At 44.7% G+C, this 24688-nt stretch overlaps 1 protein-coding gene across 7 annotated transcripts in view; it reads left to right on the top strand.

The window, feature by feature from the left end:
- Window positions 1–24688, top strand: part of kcnn4 (potassium intermediate/small conductance calcium-activated channel, subfamily N, member 4) — a 122429-nt gene that overhangs the window by 64953 nt on the left and 32788 nt on the right. For 6 of the 7 annotated variants that reach the window (XM_060921268.1, XM_060921265.1, XM_060921264.1 and 3 more), the window contains one exon: window positions 9775–9885. The exons of the other annotated variant lie outside the window; for it this stretch is intronic. In XM_060921268.1, coding sequence (XP_060777251.1) covers window positions 9775–9885 — 111 coding nt within the window. The remainder of the gene's footprint in view (window positions 1–9774; window positions 9886–24688) is intronic. 7 annotated transcript variants of the gene reach the window in all.

Here is a 24688-nt window from a genome sequence, read left to right as displayed (position 1 = left end):
AGCGTTCTTGGGATAGGCTCTGGGTCCACTGGGACCCTGACCAAGATTATACCAAAAAGCGTAAATTAATCATAAATGGATCTCATCTCCTGGAACTTTCAGAAAAGTGCTATCGACCACCTCATGCATCCATGAGCTCACAGATACCCCTGATTGACCTGCGTCTGTGATCGACAGCAAAGAGAGAGTATGCCACCCTTTTCTCCAAAAGAGCATAAGAAATTTTGCTCCTTTGGCTCCCAGGAACAACAGCTGTGGCGCTGCCAGGATTCAAACTAACAAGATTCTGGCTATAGGGTGAATGCTTTTCTTTTGCACCAGTCAGACGTCTACAGTGAATGATGCATTGCCCTTTTATCCATTACAGTTACATTTAATGTTATGGAACATAGTCATTTCCTCACCAGACTTTTTGTCTTCTCTCTCTTGAAGTTAACGTTGCAAAAAAACGCAGCTTTTCATGTGACTAAGAAACGGGAAATCACAAACTCCTCTGCCCGAAAGAATTTCCGATTTTGGAAAGTTTCCTGTCTGTTACAAAGTGATAACACCTGAGACCCCTTTCCATAAATCTTATCTAAACTTCTGAACAAACTTTAACCACATCAACAATTGTACCGTACTTGTAATTATACCACTACAACAACCTTTTTTAAAAATCCATGTATTATTCGCTTTAGATTGTGTGGAGTGCCATACAAGCCCCTATGTATGAGCTGGTACTGTAGGAATGGTAGCATGTAAGAACAAGTGTATTAATATTAATCTGCTATTTATTTGTATGTTATTGTCATAATCTTGCTGTTGTAGCAAGTTAATACACAGCTTCCAATTCAAGAATTGAACCATGGCTGTGTTATAATCCAAAGTATTCAGCACTCACAGTATTATCACAATCCCTAATTGCATTCAAGATGCAGCTGTAAGGTACATATTTCCAAGGTAATATACGAATCGATTTCTTCTAACCCTTTTTTGTTTTTTTACACAAATGTGAAGATTCATTCAGGACATCACATGAGAATGACATGCAAGTTTGATTGTGAAATAACTTTATACAGTATTAGACTGCCTCTGACTGTGTTTTTACTATTTTATTTATTGTTTAGATTGACAGTTTGCATTTTTAGATGACCAGATATTGTTCCCATGGTTACATCCCCATGTATATATTGGTTTTGATATATATTTGCTCAATAAGAACAGGTACAGGCGAACATGTACTCATTTCTTGTCATTTTTGTAAGATCAGTGTAACACTGTCGAGGCTCTTGGGAAATGAGGAAGTAGGAGACAGGCTTGAGAACTCAGTGTGTTTTATTTTCCTTTTCAAGTTCACTTTTCAGTGACTTTATTTTGCTCTCTAGGTGCACACGCCCACGCACAAACACACGGTCCTGGATTGCTCAGCTTTCTCTCTCTAGTTACCGGCTTCTCTCTGCAAGAACACAAGAGATGCAAATAAATAAATTGGCAGTAATCAAACACAGGTGAAAACTCATGTGTTACCTGCCAGTTCTTCCTGACTCCTCGCCACCCACAACTGACGCTCAGTCATGCTCCAGCTGCCACAATCACTTATCAAAATTATTGATCACAGGGATCAATAAAAACAGCAGTCAGAACATAAAGATACACTATACAATTAATGGCAATGTATGGCATTTTGCCTGTGAATTGAAGAACTCTGGTTAAATAAGTTCAACGCATTTTCAACGTTTCAGCAAAGTTTTTTTTCAGTGCATGGAAAATTTGTTTTCGCAATTTTGACTTTTAAACTTTGAAATGCCATTTAGGATTCAGTTTAGGTTTGTTGAAACATCCATCTGGAAAAGAGGATATTTAAAAAACAGTACTCCGCATGTCGGGAGTTGTTTGTTTTCAAAATCAGTGAAATTAGAAACCCGTAGAACCAGAAGAGAGGCAGGAAGGCTAACAACAGTACATCCACACATGACAGTTTGTGTGACAGAGACAGAGGTGAGGTAGAACTCAAATTTAATTTCACATGAAATTTCATGTGGGCATCAAAGCAGGCATCAATCATCCATGCATTCATGTGGGCATCAATCTCTTCACATCTTTTCTGATCAGAGCTAATATGCAGATGGTGTCAAACAACAAGAGAGGGAGGCTTGAGCCAGACATAGACACATCCCTGGCCAAGTGGAAAATAATCTTTCACTCCACGCACTCTCCCTCAGACTGTGTTTTTATAAGTACCTTTTTTAGGAAAACATTCCATCATTGCCTTTTTTTTTTGGTGGTTTATAGCATTTGGCATCAGTGAATCCGGATGGTGTGCCAACTGTATCCAAGCCTTGGAAAATCAAAAGGAAAAAAGAAGTTTCCCAATCCATTCAGAACAATACAGTGGGCTAGTTATAGATGTGTGGGATAGCCCACTCACCTGTTTAAAAAAAAAAATTCAGATGTTTTATTTCCGACTGGCCATATTTTATATTAGCATTGTTAAATCCAGCCGAGACCAAACCCATTCCTAATGTTTAACATGCTATGTTTCATACTTTATGGTGCCACATCATGGCACAGCTGATGAAGGACTTCTTTGTATGCTGCATCAAACATTTACTAAATCTATAATTACTATGGAAGTAAACTGCAGTTCCTAAATTGTCACATATACACAATACACTTTGCAATTACTGGCACCCTTCTTGAAAATGAGCAAAAACTTAGTGTCTTGCAAAAGTATTCATCCCCCTTGGTGTTTGTCCTGTTTTGTCGCATTACAAGCTGAAATTAAAATGGATTTTTGGAGGGTTAGCACCATTTGATTTACACAACATGCCTACAACTTTAAAGGGAAAATTGTTATTTTATTGTGACACAAACTATCTGAAATCTGGAATGTGCATAGGTATTCACCCCCTTTCGTGTGAAACCCCTAAATAAGAGCTGTTTCAACCAATTCACTTCATAAGTTACATAATTAGTTGATTAAGATCCACCTGTGTGCAATCAAAGTGTCACATGATCTGTCACATGATGTCTGTATAAATCAGCCTGTTCTGGAAGGACCCTGACTCTGCAACACTACTAAGAAAGCAACATGAAAACCAAGGAGCCTCCAAACAGGTCAGAGACAAAGTTGTGGAGAAGTTTAGATCAGGGTTGGGTCATAAAAAATATCCCAAACTTTGATTATCCCACAGAGCACCATTAAATCCATTACAGGAAAATGGAAAGAATATGGCACCACTACAAACCTGACAAGAGAAGGCCACCCACCAAAACTCATAGAGCGGGCAAGGAGGGCCTTAATCAGAGATGCAACAAAGACACCAAAGATAACACTGAAGGAGCTGCAAAGATCCACAGCGGAGAAGGGAGTATCTGTCCATAGGACCACTTTAAGCTGTACACTCCACAGAGTGAGGCTTTAAGGAAGAGTGGCCAGAAAAAAAGTCATTGCTGAAGAAAACGTTTGGAGTTTGCCCAACAGCATGTGGCAGACTCCCCAAACACATGGAAGAAGATTCTCTGGTCAGAGGAGACTACAGTTGATCTTTTTGGCCATCATGGAAAATGCCATGTGTGGCACAAACCCAACACCATTCCTACAGTGAAGCATGGTGGTGGCAGCATCATGCTGTGGGGATATTTTTCATCTGCAGGGACAGGAAAGCTGGTCAGAACTGAAGGAAAGATGGATGGCACTAAATACAAGGCAATTCTGGAGGAAAACCTGTTTGAGTCGGCCAGAGATTTGAGACTAGGACGAAGGTTCATGTTCCAGCAGGACAATGACCCTAAACATACTGCTAAGGCTACACTGGAGTGGTTTAAAGGGAAACATTTAAATGCCTTGGAATGGCCTAATCAAAGCCCAGACCTCAATCCAATTGAGAATCTGTGGCATAACTTGAAGATTGCTGTACACCAACACAACCCATCTAACTTGAAGGAGTTGGAGCAGTTCAGGAATGGGCAAAAATCCCAGTGGCTAGATGTGCTAAACTAATAGAGACATACCCCGAGAGACTTGCAGTTATAATTGCAGCAAAAGATGGCTCTACAAAGTAATGACTTTGGGGAATGAATACCTATGCACACTCCAGATTTCTGTTTTTTTTTCATCTTAATTATTGTTTTTGTCACAATAAAACAACAATTTTCACCTTTAAAGTGGTAGGCATGCTGTGGAAATCAAATGGTGCTAACCCCCAAAAAATCCATTTTAATTCCAGCTTGTAATGTGACAAAACAGCACAAACACGAAGGGGTATGAATACTTTTGCAAGACACTGTATACAGTACCAGTCAAAAGTTTGGACACACCTACTAATTCAATAGTTTTTCTTTATTTTTATGAATTAAAAGTCACTTCATGTCTTAAAGTATTGATGGATAGTGTTTCTCTTTACTTAGTTGAGTTATTCTTGACATAATATGGATTAGTACAGTTTTTCAAATAGGGCTATTTACTGTATGTTTGTTATTTAATGTTTGATGAATTTAAACACATTAAGAAGGCAAGAAATTGCACTAATCAAATTTTGATGAGGCACATCTGTTAATTGAAAAGCATTCCAGGTGACTACCTCATGAAGCTGGTTAAAATAATGGCAATAGTGTGCAAAGCATCATCAAGGTAAACGCTGGCTACTTTGAAGATATTAAAATATATTTTAGTTTTAATATATTTAAAAAATATTTTTTAAGACTTTTTTTGTTTACCACATAATTCCATACGTTCCATGTGTTATTTCATAGTTTTGACAGCTTCAGTATTGTTCTACAATGTAGAAAATACAAAATACAGAGAAACCTATGAATGAGTGGAGTGTACAAACGTTTGACTGGTACTGTATATGAAAGGAGTACCATGCAACAAATGTTATTTTGTATTCAAATACACAGAGATATTGTATAGTTTTATTCAAACATGTTTTTCCAAACACAACAATCTTTTTAAATTTTGCACGTCTTTCAAAAGTATCTGAACCCTTGTGGTTGATTTTTTTTGTGATCTTTTGTGAGGTTGATGCCTATCCTAGGGAGAGTAACAGCACTTCATCTAATTTTGCACAAAGTTGCAGACACATGTATAAAAATGTTGGTCCACTTCTATGGTCAGAACATTTAAATCACTTTTATATTCTTAAAGGAGATACTCAGAACCCATACATCCATCCATTATCTGTAGCCGCTTATCCTGTTCTACAGGGTCGCAGGCAAGCTGGAGCCTATCCCAGCTGACTATGGGCGAGAGGCAGGGTACACCCTGGACAAGTCACCAGGTCATCACAGGGCTGACACATAGAGACAAACAACCATTCACACCTACGGTCAATTTAGAGCTACCAATTAGCCTAACCTGCATGTCTTTGGGAGAAACCAGAGCACCCAGAGGAAACCCACACAGACACAGGGAGAACATGCAAACTCCACACAGAAAGGCCCTCACTGGCCACTGGGTTCGAACCCAGAACCTTCTTGCTGTGAGGCGACAGTGCTAACCACTACACCACCATGCCGCCCTCGATACACAGAACCTTTATTTTTCAATACATTTCTGAGTGGATAGTATCTCCATCCTTGACTCTTGTATGCTGCATAAATGGGAATAAAAAAATATATATTTTTGAGAGTTAAAATTGACCCCAAAGTTGGCATTCAAGCTGCCCCGCTGAGCCAGCCAGCCCTGAGTGTGTGATGTCACAGCAGGAACCGGTTTTAAGGCCAAGGCCTTTGACAGCTATAGACCAAAGTCATATAAATAAAAATTTATGGTGAAAGTAAGAAATACCGTTACTGACTTGCTCAACTAAGACTGATTTAACTTCATTGATTGTGGGTTGACTCTCATTAAAACAGGATAGGTGTTATAACTTATGCATCATACATGTACATGCATGCATTTTCACTGATAAAACATAAAAGGCTAATTAAATAATCAGATGAACTGAGACAATCACATTCTGAAGCAAATTAAATAATCTTATACCGGTAACTTAAATACACAATACAAGTTGCATGTATTCATCTAAATGCAGGTAAACAACGAGTGTTGTTGTTTTTGTTGTTTTGTATCCAAATGAGAGTCGCATCTTACCCGTCTGTGTTCTCGCTTCTCGAAGGCCGATCTTGTGGCTGATTGTTTTGAAACAATCTAACTTTCAGTTGTTTGTTCAGTTCTCCATTCATTCGCTTCTTCCACGTAAGGGCGAGATATTGCTGCTGAGGCGAGCATATCCAGTGGAGAAATCAGACGGCTGGTCCACTCATCCTCCATTTTCTCCATACTGAGTACTCCGCCATTACTGCTCAGCTCATGCAATTACTAAAACACGGGACAGAACGTCACCGGTTTTAGGAACAACCGTGGGGAGGTCACTGCCCAACCGATAATGTGTCCCGTCCCGTTCCATCCCGAGTTTTAGCAACAACCCTCGGCTCACACTCCAGGAGAACTGGTGCAACTGAACTTACTTTCCTTTTCTTCTAGTTTTCTTTTCTTTTAATTGTTGGTACTGCACCCTCTTTCAATACGGGCTTATAACCAACGCTCCTCAACAGATCAGAGGTATCATACGAGTTTTCAGTAAAATGTGCAGAGCAGAGGAGAGACCACTTCGTAGGCACCCCATGTGCCTGTGAACTTCTCACAAAACACGTCCAAAAAATCTTTGCATTTTGAACATTCTTGGGCCATGAATGCAACGTAAATCCACCTTCTGTCGTGTTGCTGCACCCACCAGTAACACATCTGTGTGACATGGCAATAAATTAGCTCAAAATGGAAGCTCAAAGTTGCAGTCAGCTCTGTGTTTTAGTATAGCGGAAATGGTGATAAGACCGATAGCCTTCCTGCTGTGACGTCACAGATATAAAGGTCATTCACTCAGACCACTACCTATATGAATAATTTTAATCGTAAAAATTACTATATTCGATTTATTGTTAATGCTTAAAACTATTCCTATGCCATTCTTGAGGTCTCAAGGCATTTATAAACAAAAAGTGAGGCCATGGTTCTGCGTATTTCCTTTAAGATTTGTGTATGTGGATTTCTGTCTTCGATTCAGATAACAGACTTTTGTTATGGTTTAAATCCAGAGACTGATTTTTGGGTTTCTCGAAGCATTTCTGTGTTGATTTGGAAGTACAGTCTGTTTGGCTCGTCATCTTTTTAGAAAGCTAACATCTGCCAAGTCTGAACCTCCTGGCAGAGGGAACCAGGTTTGGGGCTGAAATACCTTGGTACATAGCAGAATTCATGATGCCTTCAATCTTCACAAGAGCCTGAAAGACAAGCCACAAAACCTGAGAGCCTCAGAGCATCAATTCACCACTGATCATATATCACCATTATAGTTTACATGCTGATTGTATACAGAACCAGAAAGTTTGATTTTGGTATCATCAAAAACATCTAGGTGATGGGCATGGTACTAAATGAACCACAACACCTGATGCCAAATGTAGTTCTAATGATGCATGGTGAAATTGTATCACTGCATTTTGAGGATGGCTCTCGGGAAGGGCTCCTTTTTGCAATGCTTCCAAACAACATGTTATGAGAGGTGTTTAAAGAAACTGTGCAATTTATTATTTTAAAAAGTAGTTCTAATGAGAATGATTTATAGATACGTTATTGCTCCTATTGCTTGTTACACTGTTGTGTTCATTTTTATGAAGGGTGCAAATAGTTTTGGATATGTACTCAGATTGTCACAGGACCAATAATAATACCAATACCACATACAGTATAGTACAGTGCCATAACTGTAACTGTACTATGGCAAAAATAAATATTAAAAACACTTTGTTTAGACAGGTTAGTGGCCTTGTATCGATGATAGATGAAGTTGGCAAACCGAGACTGTCAGATGGCAACTCTGTGAACAAAGAAGCCATGGAGGGGGGGAGGACGGGGTCTATAGAGGGTAAGGCAACAGAAAAAAAAAAAACCACTTAAACATGTTAGAGTATCACTTGCATGTAACACAAAAGGATGTTGGACCTCCTGGGTCTGTTGCTGGTCAAAGTCCTTCCCATGTCACAAGATACATTAGGCAGCGCCGCTTTCCATTTCAGTAGCCCTCGGCCTCTCACCTACTATATATCTAGGGTTACAGTGGGGGGCCAGTCCTCTGACAAAAGTTAATGCTGACACCTTTCTGTATTAGCCAGCAATAACTTTTTTTCAGCAGCTTGTGCTACAGTAGCTCTGCTGTGGGATTGGACCATATGGGCTAGCCTTCGTACCCCGTGCGAATCAATGAGCCTTTGACACCCGTGACCCTGTCACCAGTTGTCCTTCCTTGGACCACTTTTGGTAGGTACTAACCACTGCATACTGGGAACACCCCACAAGATGTGTCATTTTGGAGAGGTTCAGACCCAGTCATCCAGCCATCACAATTTGACCCTTGTCAAAGTCGCTCAGATCCTTACACTTGCCCATTTTTCCTGTTTCCAACACATCAACTTCAAGAACTGACTGTTCTCTTGCTGCCTAATATATCCCACCCCTTAACAGGTTCCATTATAATGAGATAATCAATGTTATTCACTTCACCTGTCAGTGTTTTTAATTTTATGGCTTTATTTAACACAACAGGCAAACTTAAATCTTAAATTTAATACAGAGCTTTCATACTGTAAAACATCAACACATCTAGGTAGCTATTCTAAATCACTCAGCGAGCTAATGGCGTACCCGTATATGTTTATGCAGGTTTGATGTTAAACTATAAAATGCTTTATTTTGACTGGGTCTCAAAACTGAATGATTTAACATTTGCATATATTCTCTTTTATGTGGCTTCCAGTCTTCTAGGTTTAAATGCATTCTTTTTTTTTCTTAGCTCTGCAACAACTCTAAAAGCACTATGATTTAATTATACTCAAAGTACCATCATAGCGAACCATGTACTCAATTACTGAAATGAGAGTGCATGTTGTTTGTTACATTTCATCCTTGATCATGACCTCCGACAGGTCAACTGAATGGATTTATTAAGCATTGTTTACCCTCTCACACTGTATGATTCACACAGGATTTACCATGTGATACAAAAAATCATCAGAGACAATTGTGTCGAAATCAATCCAAAATCATCCAGTGTAAACCCGATTTAAGACATAACTTAAATCTGTGTAATCTGATAGGAGATTATCGACCCAAAGAGTACGTTTGATAATGTAGTGTGTGTGGGTGAACATCTGAGTTCTTATTGAGCCTGAGAGTGGGTGTGGTTTGAGACGTGCCAGCTGTTTTGGGGAGGTGTTCACATAACTCATATCCTCTGCACTGAGTGTAAACAGATCCCAGGAAGGATGTGCTTCATCCTCTGTAACGTTCTATCACACACATATCTGATACACAGGAATCATCTCTTATAATTGTTTAGGGAGACATTTCAAATTGCTATTATTGCTCTATTAGATGTTGCTCGGTCATGTCCAGTGATAGAACAGCAGAAGCAGGAGATTTAGAGGTCGGTGTATTTTTCACTACCATGCTCATGCCTCTTATGAATACTAAGTGATGTTTAATGAAACAATTACCTGCTTGACTTCTTCCACAACACTAAGTGACTGTTTCTTTTCCTCTCTTTTACTAATGCAAGCCTTTGAGAAGAAAAGGTAAAGCTAATCTGCACTACTAAAGCTGAAATGTGCTTGAGTTGATCTCATTGCTGAATTGAATACCTTGTTGAGAATGTATAAATGCAGCAGTGCTTTGGGAATCAAAGAGATGATGTGAGATACTAACATGCGATATGTATGTCTGTTTGGCAGGGTGTAGCGTGCACTGCTATGTTAGTTGCAGTTGTGACAAAGAAGCTAGCACTGAACAAAGGAGAGAAGCATGTTCACTTCTTCATGCTGGATATCCAGATCACTAAAGAGGTGAGGAAGGTCTTCCATAATATAACAGTCCCAAAGCCCACAACTTAAATAAATAAATAAATAAATAAATAAGTTTTAGAGCAACAGTCTAACTTTAATTACAAATCAACAAGCTCAGCTTGTTCAACAAATCAACAATTACTCAGTTGAAGTTCCTGCTAAATGTCAATAAATAAATACAACTTTCCTTGAAAGTTACCTTATGACTGTTATAACAATTGGACTTAATAAATACTGCAAACAAACGCCTTGTGGATAAGAGAGGTCAAAGGAAAATGGTCAGATTGGTTCGAGCTGCCAGGAAGGATAGACAGTGTCTTGCAAAATATGCTTCCCCCTTGGTGTTTGTCCTGTTTTGTCACATTACAAGCTGGAATTAAAATGGATTTTTGGAAGGTTAGCACCATTTGATTTACACACCATACCTACAACTTTTAAAGGTGTAAATTGTTGTTTTATTGTGACACAAACAATAATTAAAATGAAAAAAACGAAATCTGGAATGTGCATAGGTATTCACCTCCTTTCGTGTGAAACCCCAAAATAATTGCTGTTCCAACCAATTCACTTCATAAGTTACAGAATTAGTTGATGAAGATCCACTAGTGTGCAATCAAAGTGTCACATGATCTGTCACATGATATCTGTATAAATCAACCTGTTCTGGAAGGACCCTGACTCTGTAACACTATTAAGCAAGCAACATGAAAACCAAGGAGCCTCCAAACATGTCAGAGACAAAGTTGTGGAGAAGTATAGATCAGGATTGGGTTATAAAAAAAAAATCCCAAACTTTGATTATCCCATGGAGCACCATTAAATCCATTATAGCAAAATAGAAAGAATATGGCAGCATTGCAAACCTGACAAGAGAAGGCCACCCACCAAAACTCACAGAGCGGGCAAGGAGGACATTAATCAGAGATGCAACAAAGACACCAAAGAGAACACTGAAGGAGCTGCAAAGATCCACAGTGGAGATAGGAGTATCTGTCCATAGGACCACTTTAAGCCGTACACTCCACAGAGTCAGGCTTTAAGGAAGAGTGGCCATCATACCTGTCAACCCTCCCATTTTTCCCGGGAAATCCCTTATTTTGACTTATTTCCCGCTGTCTTCCCGTTTTTTTATTTTCCCGAAAATATCCCGTATTTTCACATTATATAAAAGTCCCATATTTTCACAATATATAAAAGTCGGTAGGTCCAGAATTCATGACGCGCCTCTGACAGGAGTTTACAGCAGGAAGTCGGGCCATGAATTCACGTCCCCGCCCTCTCAGGCATCAGTAATTACAGAACTCCGTCCGGAGGCGAGGCTGAACAAGTGATTAGGTCCTGTGTTGCCAGATTGGGTGGTTTCCCGCCCAAGTTGGGCGGTTTCAAGTGCATTTTGGTGGGTTTTGAACATATTTTGGGCTGGAAAACGTCAGCAGTATCTGGCAACACTGATTAGGTCTGAGGTGAAGATGGCGATGCTAATAGCTAAGAAAAACATTAGCCTCTCTTTCTTTGATGATTTCAACAAGTGCGTGGCTGGAATGTTCCCAGACTCTTCCCTCGCAAAGAAATTTTCCATGGGGAAAACGAAAGCCTCCCAAATAATCAAAGGTAAGCTACACATGTTTACATTAAGTATGTCCTGGCTAAGACTTCATAAATCGCCTCGTGTAAACTAATTGGTGTATTAACTGTTTTTTCCACTCATTGTCTATTTTATTTTCTATCTGAAACTTGCCCATTTTAAATCACTCTTGGTTTAATATCTATCTATCTATCTATCTATCTATCTATCTATCTATCTATCTATCTATCTATCTATCTATCTATCTATCTAGTGTTCCGAGGCCATGACTATGGTAAAACCATAATTAAGGGAAATAACTGGTACCACTGAAAGCAAATAAAAATAAATGTATAGTTTATTCACAAATGCACTCTATAAACCATAAGCATATTGAGTTTGGGTCTTGGCTATCACCAACATGCACCAGAGTACAGGAAATCACAAATACTAGATAGAAAATTGCCCCCCATTCAACTACACACCCACTTTTGGTGAAGGGTATGACTTTCCGAAATTTTCCCTTATTTTGAGTTTAAAAATCTGGGAAATATCCCTTTTTTTTCAAACCTCAAAGTTGACAGGTATGGTGGCCATAAAAAGAGTCATTGCTTAAAACACATTTGGAGTTTGCTCAACAGCATGTGGCAGACTCTCCAGACACATGAAAGAAGATTCTCTGGTCAGAGGAGACTATAATTGATCTTTTTGGCCATCATGGGAAATGCCATGTGTGGCGCAAACCCAACACCCTGAGAACACCATCCCTACAGTGAAGCATGGTGGTGGCAGCATCATGCTGTGAGGATATTTTTCATCTGCAAGGACAAGAAAGCTGGTCAGAACTGAAGGAAAGATGGATGGCACTAAATACAGGGCAATTCTGGAGGAAAACCTGTTTGAATCGGCCAGAGGTTTGAGACTGGGATAAAGGTTCACGTTCCAGCAGGACAGTGACCCTAAACATACTGCTAAAGCTACACTGGAGTGGTTTAAAGGGAAACATTTAAATGTCTTGGAATTACCTAATCAAAGCCCAGACCTCAATCCAACTGAGACTCTGTGGCACAACTTGAAGATTTCTGTACACCAACGCAACCTATCTAACTTGAAGGAATTGGAGCAGTTTTGCCTTGAGGAATGTGCAAAAATCCCAGTGGCGAGATGTGCTAAACTAATAGAGACATACCCCAAGAGGCTTGCAGTTGTAATTGTAGCAAAAGGTGGCTCTACAAAGTATTGACTTTGGGGGGATGAATACCTATGCACACTCCAGATTTATGTTTTTTCATCTTAATTATTGTTTGTGTCACAATAAACAACAGTTTTCACCTTTAAAATGATAGGCATGTTGTGTAAATCAAATGGTGCTAACCCTCCCCAAAAATCCATTTTAATTCCAGCTTGTAATGCAACAAAACAGGACAAACATGAAGGGGGATGAATACTTTTGCAAGACACTGTAGTAACTCATATAATCACTCTTTACAACCGAGGTGAGCAGAAAAGCATCTCAGCATGCAACAGCAGAAGACCACATTGCGTTCCACTCCTGCAGCCAAGAACAGGTATCTTAGAATCAAGAACAAATTCTTTTTAAAGGGGCTGGTGAGTGTGTGTATATGTGCGTATATGAATGAAATGGCACAGATGGAGCAGGTGTTATTTTCCACATCACACGTGTATTATGGTTTCTAAGCCTTTTTCAGGTATAAATTTTTCCTTAAAAAGGGCATTCCAAAGGTCAGCATAGTGTAGGAAAATGCTCAGTGTGGTCAAACAAAAAAACGCCTGCTGATCTTTTAATGGTCTCCAAAAGGCGTCAAAGGCAGGAAATAATCAGGTCGCTGTCAGGAAATGGTCTTGTGTCAGTCTGAGTGTGCTTTTGAGCAGTGGACAGGAAACTGCATGTACTGGCATGCGTGTACACACACCAGTGTATGTTATGACAGAGGATGGGAGAAGGTGGGGCATATGGATGCTGAAAGGATGAATGCACTGCGTTGCACTTCTCTAACAGGATCCATCTGTTTGCTTATCAGAGGGAAGGAGAAGCCTGAAAATAAACACACTTGACGGAAGATACTGGGAGAGTTTCCATAGATGAAAACAGTCTGATAAAAAAAAGAGGGAAGTGTGTTTCACCTCAAACAGGCATACAGTATGTTGGTGATGGTCAGGTGTTTCTTGCTCGGATGTCTGCACTACACAAGTTACATAAGATGATTTCCCACTATCACTGAGTTGTTGCATGTATAAGGTTTCACTTCATGCCTTGCCAATTGTCACATCCTGCCACAGGGTGTATCCTTACGTCTGCAAGTGGTGTGTGTGTGTGTCCTGTGGAATTTAGCTGTCATTGTCAGTGATTTACCCTAACGGATTTGAAGGAAGACATCTGAATGCTCTAATAATATCCAATACCACAGCACAACGGTCCCAGTGAGAGTGTGACATCATAATGATCAGCCTGGGTTAGAACGGTGCTCTCAGCAGGATGGCATGGACAAGAATAGAATCAAAGACCAGAAAAAATGCAAACCTCAGGAATGTCTGTAACCCACATGTTCATTCTGTTGTGGATCATGTTCTTAGAGCAAACATTTCAGTGTTCATTCCTTTTCATTTCCTTTTGTAGTGCAGGTATAACCGTAGTGATGGCAATTCCATAACCTCTTCGAGATATACATTATTACAAATGTTATGCTATTTTGCATTGCATTTTTTCAATAATTATTTCACAATTGTCATTGAAGAAAATGTCGGCACATGGAATGCTTAACATAGTGTTGGGATATTCTGCTGATTCATTTATGACGCATGCTATTTGCGCCCAGGGTGTCAGTAGTCAAGAAAGCTACAGTGTCTCACAAAAGTGTTCATCTCCCTTGGTGTTTGTCCCGTTTTGTCACATTACAAGCTGGAAATAAAATGGATTTTTGGGGGGTTAGCACCATTTGATTTACACAACATGCCTACAACTTTAAAGGGAAAATTGTTGTTTTATTGTAACACAAACAATAAGATGAAAAAACATAAATCTGTAGTGTGCATAGGTATTCACCCCTTTTCGTATGAAACCCCTAAATAAGAGCTGGTCCAAACAATTCACTTCATAAGTCACATAATTAGTTGATTAAGATCCACCTGTGTGCAATCAAAGTGTCACATGATCTGTCACATGATATCTGTATAAATCAACCTGTTTTGGAAAGACCCTGACTCTGCAAACATTATTAAGCAAGTAACATGAGAACCAAAGAGCACTCCAAACATGTCAGAGACAAAATTGTGGAGAACTATAGATCAAATCAAATCAAGTTTATTTGTATAGCGCTTTTAACAATAAACATTGTCGCAAAGCAGCTTTACAGAATTTGAACGACTTAAAACATGAGCTAATTTTATCCCTAATCTATCCCTAATGAGCAAGCCTGTGGCGACGGTGGCAAGGAAAAACTCCCTCAGACGACATGAGGAAGAAACCTCGAGAGGAACCAGACTCAAAAGGGAACCCATCCTCATTTGGGCAACAACAGACAGCCTGACTATAATATTAACAGTTTTAACAGGTATAACCCTCAACTGTCCTCATGGGGCCATCACCCACAGGAGCGGTGCGACAAAACTCCGACCAGACACAGGGCACCAGGATGGATCAAGCAGGTCCAAGGGGCAGAAGGGGCCAGCATCTCAATCCCAGGATCAACATGTAACTCAGAGGGACAGATTGGGGGGGGGGAAGAGAGAGAGAGAAAGAAAACACAGGTTGTTAGGTATGCCCTAAAAATGACAAGTATTAAATCTGTGTGGTAGGCTCGCAGAGACGAGAGTCTTTACATCAGGCATAACACACAACAATGGCATGTTAATATGGTAAAAAATATCATGACCTGCTCTGGCTGGATGCTTGATTGGGTGATGGGAGCACACTCCTCAGCAATGATGAGATGCAGATGGGACCCTTAGGGCTGGCCAAGACAATTCAGTTACATTTCACCTGGTCTGGGACATGCGACAGAATGTCTGACGGCCGATTCCCTGCAGGCTACGATAGCCAGTCGAGGTCTCCACCCTCTCCACCAAAAGATTTCCTGTTGACTCCATGTAACTCAGAGGGACAGATTTGGGGTGGGGGGGAGGGAAAGAAAACACAGGTTGTTAGGTATGCCCAATGTCATCTGAATAAGTAGGAGCAGTATACATATTGCACCGAGTACAAGCAGGGACTCCGGCAACTAACTATGACAGCATAACTAAAAGGAGAGAGCCAGAAGGTAACACAGGCATGAGGGAGCCCCGGGACATAAAGCAGCCAGCCACTACACCGTCAACAAACTCGAGTGAGCAAGCAAGTGGGGACTGACAGCATCCATACATCCCAGTTTACCAAAACACTCTATGTCTGAGGACCCTCCAGATCTACTCCTTTACCTCATAAACACCATTAACAAAAGGCTTGACTAAACAGATATGTTTTCAGCCTAGACTTAAATGCTGAGACTGTGTCTGATTCCCGAACATTACTTGGAAGGCTGTTCCATAACTGTGGGGCTTTGTAAGAAAAGGCTCTGCCCCCTGATGTAGCCTTCACTATACGAGGTACCAGCAGATAGCCTGCACCTTTTGATCTAAGTAGGCGTGGCGGGTCATAGAGGAGCAGAAGTTCACTCAGGTACTGTGGTGCGAGACCATTTAGTGCTTTAAAGGTCAATAGTAGTATTTTATAATCAATACGAAATTTGATTGGGAGCCAATGCAGTGTGGATAAGACAGGCGTGATGTGGTCATATTTTCTAGTTCTATAGATCAAGTTATAAAAAAAAAATCACAAACTTTGAATATCCCATGGAGCTCCATTCCATTATAGCAAAATGGAAAGAATATGGCACCACTACAAACCTGACAAGAGAAGGCCGCCCACCAAAACTCACAGACCGGGCAAGGAGGGCATTAATCAGAGACACAACAAAGACACCAAAGATAACACTGAAGGAGCTGCAAAGATTCACAGCGGAGATGGGCGTATCTCTCCATAGGATCACTTTACGCCGTACACTCCACAGAGTGGGGCTTTATGGAAGAGTGGCCAGAAAAAAGTCATTGGTTAAGAAAACATGTTTGGAGTTTGCCCAACAGCATGTGGAAGACTCCCCAAACACATGGAAGCAGATTCTCTGGTCAAATGAGACTAAAATTGATCTTTTTGGCCATCATGGGAAACACCATGTGTAGCACAAACCCAACACCCTGAGAACACCATTCCTACAGTGAAGCATGGTGGCATCATGCTGTGGGGATATTTTTCATCTGCAGGGACAGGAAAGCTGGTCAGAACTGAAGGAAAGATGGATGGCACTAAATCCAGGGTAATTCTGGAGGAAAACCTGTTTGAGTCGGCCAGAGGTTTGAGACTGGGATGAAGGTTCACGTTCCAGCAGGACAATGACCCTAAACATACTCCTAAAGCTACACTGGAGTGGTTTAAAGGGAAACATTTAAATGTCTTGTAATGGCCTAATCAAAGCCCAGACCTCAATCCAATTGAGAATCTGTGGCATAACTTGAAGATTGCTGTGCACCAACACAACCCATCTACAACCCCGATTCCAAAAAAGTTGGGACAAAGTACAAATTGTAAATAGAAACGGAATGCAATAATTTACAAATCTCAAAAACTGATATTGTATTCACAATAGAACATAGACAACATATCAAATGTCGAAAGTGAGACATTTTGAAATTTCATGCCAAATATTGGCTCATTTGAAATTTCATGACTGCAACACATCTCAAAAAAGTTGGGACAGGGGCAATAAGAGGCTGGAAAAGTTAAAGGTACAAAAAAAGGAACAGCTGGAGGACCAAATTGCAACTCATTAGGTCAATTGGCAATAGGTCATTAACATGATTGGGTATAAAAAGAGCATCTTGGAGTGGCAGCGGCTCTCAGAAGTAAAAATGGGAACAGGATCACCAATCCCCCTAATTCTGCGCCAACAAATAGTGGAGCAATATCAGAAAGGAGTTCAACAGTGTAAAATTGCAAAGAGTTTGAACATATCATCTACAGTGCATAATATCATCAAAAGATTCAGAGAATCTGGAAGAATCTCTGTGCGTAAGGGTCAAGGCCGGAAAACCATACTGGGTGCCCATGATCTTCGGGCCCTTAGACGGCACTGCATCACATACAGGCATGCTTCTGTATTGGAAATCACAAAATGGGCTCAGGAATATTTCCAGTGAACATTATCTGTGAACAAAATTCACCGTGCCATCCGCCATTGCCAGCTAAAACTCTATAGTTCAAAGAAGAAGCCGTATCTAAACATGATCCAGAAGCGCAGACATCTTCTCTGGGCCAAGGCTCATTTAAAATGGACTGTGGCAAAGTGGAAAACTGTTCTGTGGTCAGACAAATCAAAATTTGAAGTTCTTTATGGAAATCAGGGACGCCGTGTCATTCGGACTAAAGAGGAGAAGGACGACCCAAGTTGTTATCAGCGCTCAGTTCAGAAGCCTGCATCTCTGATGGTATGGGGTTGCATTAGTGCGTGTGGCATGGGCAGCTTACACATCTGGAAAGACACCATCAATGCTGAAAGGTATATCCAGGTTCTAGAGCAACATATGCTCCCATCCAGACGACGTCTCTTTCAGGGAAGACCTTGCATTTTCCAACATGACAATGCCAAACTGCATACTGCATCAATTAGAGCATCATGGCTGCGTAGAAGAAGGGTCCAGGTACTGAACTGGCCAGCCTGCAGTCCAGATCTTTCCCCCATAGAAAACATTTGGCGCATCATAAAACGGATGATACAACAAAAAAGACCTAAGACAGTTGAGCAACTAGAATCCTACATTAGACAAGAATGGGTTAACATTCTGTAGCGCGTATCGAGTGTGGGTGGAGCACAGAGGACGGCAGGACAGCGTTTGGAGGTAGACAGGCGATTTATTTTTACAACTTTTCAGTCTAATCGCTTTCATTCATTCACACGCACACACTTGTCTGATCCCGGGTTGCGCTCCCTCTCCTCTCTCTCTGCCTCCTTAAATAGGGAGCGGTTACTAGGAAAACACACACACAAACACAGGTTAATTATCCTCAGGTGTCGCGATTCTGCCACTCACCTTCCCCGGCTCCACCCTCCTGTCACAGACCGGTGCTTGACCACGCCCCCGCTGCCACATACCCCCACCGCCCGACTCAGGCTGGGCGCTCGTCCGGCCCGCAGCCGACTCCCCCCCCCCCCCCTTGACGGGAGAGGAAGTCCGCCACGACCATCTGCGCCCCCGGCCTGTGGACCACCTTGAAGTTGAAGGGTTGGAGTGCCAGATACCAACGGGTGATCCGCGCGTTGGCATCCTTCATGCGGTGGAGCCACTGGAGGGGCGCGTGGTCCGAACAGAGAGTGAAAGAGCACCCCAGCAGGTAGTAACGGAGGGCGAGGACCGCCCACTTAATCGCCAGGCACTCTTTTTCAATGGTGCTGTAGCGCCCCTCACGCACCGACAGCTTCCGGCTAATATACAGGACCGGGCGGTCCTCCCCCTCCACCTGCTGGGACAAAACGGCCCCCAGCCCTCTGTCCGACGCATCGGTCTGCAACACAAAAGGGAGAGAGAAGTCAGGGGAGTGTAAAAGTGGCCCCCCACACAGTGCAGCCTTTACCTCAGAGAAAGCCCGCTGGCACTGCTCCGTCCACTGGACCGGATCTGGCGCCCCCTTTTTAGTGAGGTCAGTCAGCGGGCTGGTGACGTCCGAATAATTAGGTATAAACCTACGATAGTAGCCAGCCAGCCCCAGGAACTGCCTCACCCCCTTTTTGGTCTTGGGCCTCGGGCAGGCCGCAATCGCTGCCGTCTTATTAATTTGGGGACGCACCTGCCCGTTGCCCAAGTGGAAGCCCAGATACCGTACTTCCACCCGCCCAATCGCACACTTCTTTGGGTTGGCAGTGAGTCCCGCCCGCCTCAGCGACCTAAGGACGGCCCTCAGGTGTTGTAGGTGCCGCTGCCAATCATTACTATAAATGATGATATCATCTAGGTAAGCGGCGGCATAGGTGGCGTGGGGCCGGAGGACCCTGTCCATCAGCCGCTGAAACGTAGCAGGCACCCCAAACAGCCCAAAAGGAAGTGTCACGAACTGGTGTAAGCCGAACGGTGTGGAAAAGGCCGTTTTTTCCCGGGATAATGGAGTCAAGGGGATCTGCCAATATCCCTTCGTCAAATCCAGTGTCGAGTAAAAGCGAGCCGTGCCTAGTCGATCGAGCAGCTCATCAATACGAGGCATTGGGTACGCATCAAATTTAGACACCGCGTTGACTTTTCTATAGTCCACACAGAACCAGACCGAGCCGTCGGCCTTGGGAACCAGGACCACCGGGCTGCTCCAGTCACTGTGGGACTCCTCGACGATGCCCATTTCGAGCATGGCCTGAAGTTCTTCCCGAACCACCTTTTTTTGTGTTCAGGTAGCCTGTAAGGGCGGCTACGCACTACCACCCCCGGGGGTGTCTCTATGTGGTGCTCTATGAGGTTAGTGCGACCGGGCAGGGGCGAGAACACATCTGAAAACTCGGTCTGCAACTGGGCGACCTCCGTGAGTTGGGTCGGGGAGAGGTGGTCTCCACAGGGGACCGGAGAGGCACGTGATGCCAATGTTCCTTTTTGAACCTCCGGCCCCAGCTCCGCCTTCTCCGGAACTACCGACACCAATGCCACGGGGACCTCCTCGTTCCAGAGTTTAAGCAGATTGAGGTGGTAAATCTGTAGCGCCCCACCCCTGTCCGTTCGCCTCACCTCATAGTCGACATCCCCGACTCGCCGTGTGACCTCAAAGGGTCCTTGCCACTTGGCGATCAATTTGGAGCTCGACGTGGGCAACAGTACGAGTACCTTATCTCCCGGAGTGAACTCTCTAAGGCGCGTACCCTTGTTGTACAGGCGGGCTTGCCGTTCCTGGGCCTGCCGCAAATTCTCCTGAGTTAGGTGGGTGAGCGTGTGGAGTTTTGCGTGCAGGTCCATAACATACTGAATTTCATTCTTACTTTGTGAAGGTCCCTCCTCCCAATTTTCCCGCAGCACGTCCAGGATGCCGCGCGGCTTACGCCCATATAATAATTCGAACGGGGAGAACCCCGTGGAGGCTTGGGGGACCTCTCGCACTGAGAACAGCAAGGGTTCGAGCCACTTATCCCAATTACGTGCGTCCTCACTTACGAATTTTTTAATAATATTTTTGAGGGTGCGGTTGAATCGTTCTACCAAACCGTCCGTTTGTGGGTGATACACGCTGGTGCGGATCGGCTTAATCCCCAATAACCCATACAGTTCGCGCAGTGTTCGTGACATAAACGTAGTGCCTTGATCAGTCCGAATCTCTTTCGGGATTCCAACTCGGGAGATGACGCGGAAGAGTGCCTCTGCAATACTGCGTGCTGAGATATTGCGCAGAGGCACGGCTTCCGGGTATCGCGTTGCATAGTCCACCAGAACTAATATAAAGCGGTACCCTCATGCTGACCGATCTAATGGCCCGACGAGATCCATCCCAATTCTCTCAAACGGGGTCTCGATTAACGGTAGAGGGCGCAAAGGCGCTTTTGGAATGGCCGCTGGGTTTACTAACTGGCATTCGCGGCATGCCATACACCACCTACGGACATCGCCGCGAATCCCTGGCCAATAGAATCGGGCCATTATTCGGGCTAGTGTCTTATCCTGCCCCAAGTGTCCAGCCATGGGATTAAAGTGAGCCGCCTGGAATACCAATTCCCGGCGGCTTTTCGGAATTAAAAGCTGCGTGACTCGCTCTTTAGTTTGAGTGTCCTGCGTCACTCGGTATAATCTATCCTTCATAATCGCGAAGTAGGGGAAGGACGGGGTGGCGTTCGGCGGGAGCGTTTGACCATCGATTACTCTCACTTGGTCAAACGCATGCCGCAGAGTCTTGTTTCGCGACTGCTCTAATGGGAAATCCGCGAGGGATTCCCCAAGAGAGAGAGGAGGAGCCGGCGGCTCCTCACTCTGACGCGGAGATGACGTAGACGGCTCTGTGACAGCTGCTCCCGCCAAAGCGACACCGGGACCTCCCCCTGTCAAATGGCAGGACCCACTCTCTACTAGGCGTGTCATTAAACCCCGAAATCCCGGCCAATCAGTCCCCAAAATTAACGAGTGGGTAAGGCGAGGATTAACCGCCGCCTTCACTATAAATTTTTCCCCTCTGAAAATAATGTGGACCGACACCAAAGGGTAGCTGTGAACATCCCCGTGCACACATAACACCTTCACCCCTTGTGCTCCCCCCAATGCCTCGTTTTGAACCAGGCTTCGGCGAATTGAGGTCTGATTACAACCAGAATCCACAACGCCTGATATGTAGCCCCTTGGATACTCACCGGTATGCGATACGCTCCGGCCCGATCGAGGGCAGCCTCTGGCGCGTCGGGGATCCGCACCACCGCCCCCACTTCCATCGCTACACACTGTTGCTGCAGGTGGCCCGGTTCCCCGCAGCGCCAGCAAACCGGCCCGGGCCTTCCCTCTGCAGCTGTGTTCTGGGGCTCACTCACCTGAGGGGGGGGAGAGACAGACACAGAAGGGAGAAACGGGAGGGCACCACGGGTGCGGCGGGCCAGCTGGGGTGGAGCCGGCCCCCGCCTCCGCGGTGGGGGAATGGGGCGAGGACGGGACACGGGAGGAGGGGGGGGAGAAAGAGCGAGAGGAGAGGAGAAAGAAGATGCTGCCGTCCGCTGTCCTGCTGCCGGAACAGCCGCCAGATGATCCTCCGCCAGTCCCACGGCCTGATCCAGCGACGCCGGGCGGCGGCACTGGACCCACTCCGCGGTTCCAGCTAGTAAGCGGGCGATGAACTGTTCCAGCACCACCTGGTCGATGATTCCCTCGGCGTCGCGATCTTCGGCCCTCAGCCACCGCCAGCAGGCGTCCCGGAGCTGCTGGCCGAACGCGAACGGGCTGCCGACTTCCTCCCTCCGCAGCGCGCGGAAGCGCTGGCACTGCTGCTCCGGCGTGCTCCCCACGCGCTGGAGGACAGCCCGGCGAAGGTCGGTGTAGGCCAGCCTGCGGTCGGCGGGGAGCTGTAGTGCGGCCAGCTGCGCCTCTCCCGTCAGGAGGGGGAGGAGGCGCGCCGCGCGCTGCTCCATCGGCCACCCCGAGGCTTCGGCGACCTGCTCGAACAATGTGATGAAAGCCTCGGGGTCGTCCTGCGGGCCCATCTTGGTCATGGTGAGGGGAGACGGGCCCGCGGCCGGGGCGCTGGTGGACCCCGCCGACGCGAGGAGACGCCGGAACGCCTCTCGATCTTCCTGCTGGGCCAGCACCAGGGCTTCAAAGCGGCGCTCCTGCTCCTTTCGGAGCGTGACGAGTGCCTGGTGCTAGCTCTGCTGAGCCGTGGCGAGGGCGTGGACCAAGTCCGCGAACGGGGAGGATTCCATGGGGCTGCTGGGTTGGTGCTCCACCTCAGTCCCGGGTTTCGGCACCACTGTAGCGCGTATCGAGTGTGGGTGGAGCACAGAGGACGGCAGGACAGCGTTTGGAGGCAGACAGGCGATTTATTTTTACAACTTTTCAGTCTAATCGCTTTCATTCATTCACACGCACACACTTGTCTGGTCCCGGGTTGCGCTCCCTCTCCTCTCTCTCTTCCTCCTTAAATAGGGAGCGGTTACTAGGAAAACACACACACAAACACAGGTTAATTATCCTCAGGTGTCACGATTCTGCCACTCACCTTCCCCGGCTCCACCCTCCTGTCACAGACCGGTGCTTGACCACGCCCCCGCTGCCACACATTCCTATCCCTAAACTTGAGCAACTTGTCTCCTCAGTCCCCAGATGTTTACAGACTGTTGTAAAGAGAAAAGGGGATGTCTCACAGTGGTAAACATGGCCTTGCCCCAACGTTTTTGAGATGTGTTGTCATGAAATTTAAAATCACCTAATTTTTCTCTTTAAATTATACATTTTCTCAGTTTAAACATTTGATATGTCATCTATGTTCTATTCTGAATAAAATATGGAATTTTGAAACTTCCACATCATCGCATTCCATTTTTATTTACAATTTGTACTTTGTCCCAACTTTTTTGGAATTGGGGTTGTAACTTGAAGGAGTTGGAGCAGTTTTGCCTTGAGGAATGGGCAAAAAAAATCCCAGTGGCTAGATGTGCTAAGCTAATAGAGACATACCCCAAGAGACGTGTGTAACGATTCTACCAGGAGGCGGAGCACAGAGGACGGCAGGGCAGAGATCAGGTTGGTAAAGCTTGGGTTTTTATTGCCACACTTTTCAGTGAACATAAAGTAACTACCACAGACATACACAAACAACCGGCGTCTGGTTTGGGGATGAGCTCCTCTGCTCTACGCTCTCCCTCCTTAAGTAGGGCGCGGTCACTGGGAAGACACACACAAACACAGGTTAATTGACATCAGGTGCAGTGATTCTGCCACTTACCTTCCCTGACTCCGCCCTCCTGTCACAGACCGGCGCTTGACCACGCCCCCACTGCCACATACCCCCACTGCCCGACTCAGGCCGGGCGGCTGTCCGGCCTGCAACCGACTCCCCCCCCCCCCCCCCCCCCGACGGGAGAGGAAGTCCGCAACAACCATCTGCGCCGCCGGCCTGTGGACCACCTTGAAATTAAAGGGTTGGAGTGCCAGATACCAACAGATGATCCGCGCGTTGGCATCCTTCATGCGGTGGAGCCACTGGATGGGCGCGTGGTCCGAACAGAGGGTTAAAGGGTGCCCCAGCAGGTAGTAACGGAGGGCGAGGACCACCCACTTGATTGCCAAGCATTCTTTTTCGATTGTGCTGTAGCACCCCTCACGCACCGACAGCTTCCTACTGGTGTATAAGACTGGGCGGTCCTCCCCCTCCAGGGACAAAACAGCCCCCAGCCCTCTGTCCGACGCATCCGTCTGTAACATAAAGGGGAGAGAAAAGTCAGGAGAGTGTAAAAGTGGCCCCCCACACAGTGTGGCCTTTACCTCAGAAAAAGCCCGCTGGCATTGCTCCGTCCACTGGACCGGATCTGGTGCCCCCTTTTTAGTGAGATCAGTCAGCAGGCTGGTGACGTCCGAATAATTAGGTATAAACCTACGATAATAGCCAGCCAGCCCCAGGAACTGTCTTGCCCCCTTTTTGGTCTTGGGCCTTGGGCAGGCCGCAATTGCTGCGGTCTTGTTAATTTGGGG

This window comes from Neoarius graeffei, chromosome 5 (genome assembly GCF_027579695.1).
Source record: "Neoarius graeffei isolate fNeoGra1 chromosome 5, fNeoGra1.pri, whole genome shotgun sequence".
Taxonomy (NCBI): Eukaryota; Metazoa; Chordata; class Actinopteri; order Siluriformes; family Ariidae; genus Neoarius; species Neoarius graeffei.
Note: the sequence above shows the minus strand (reverse complement) of the source record. Positions and strands in the feature narration are given on the sequence as shown.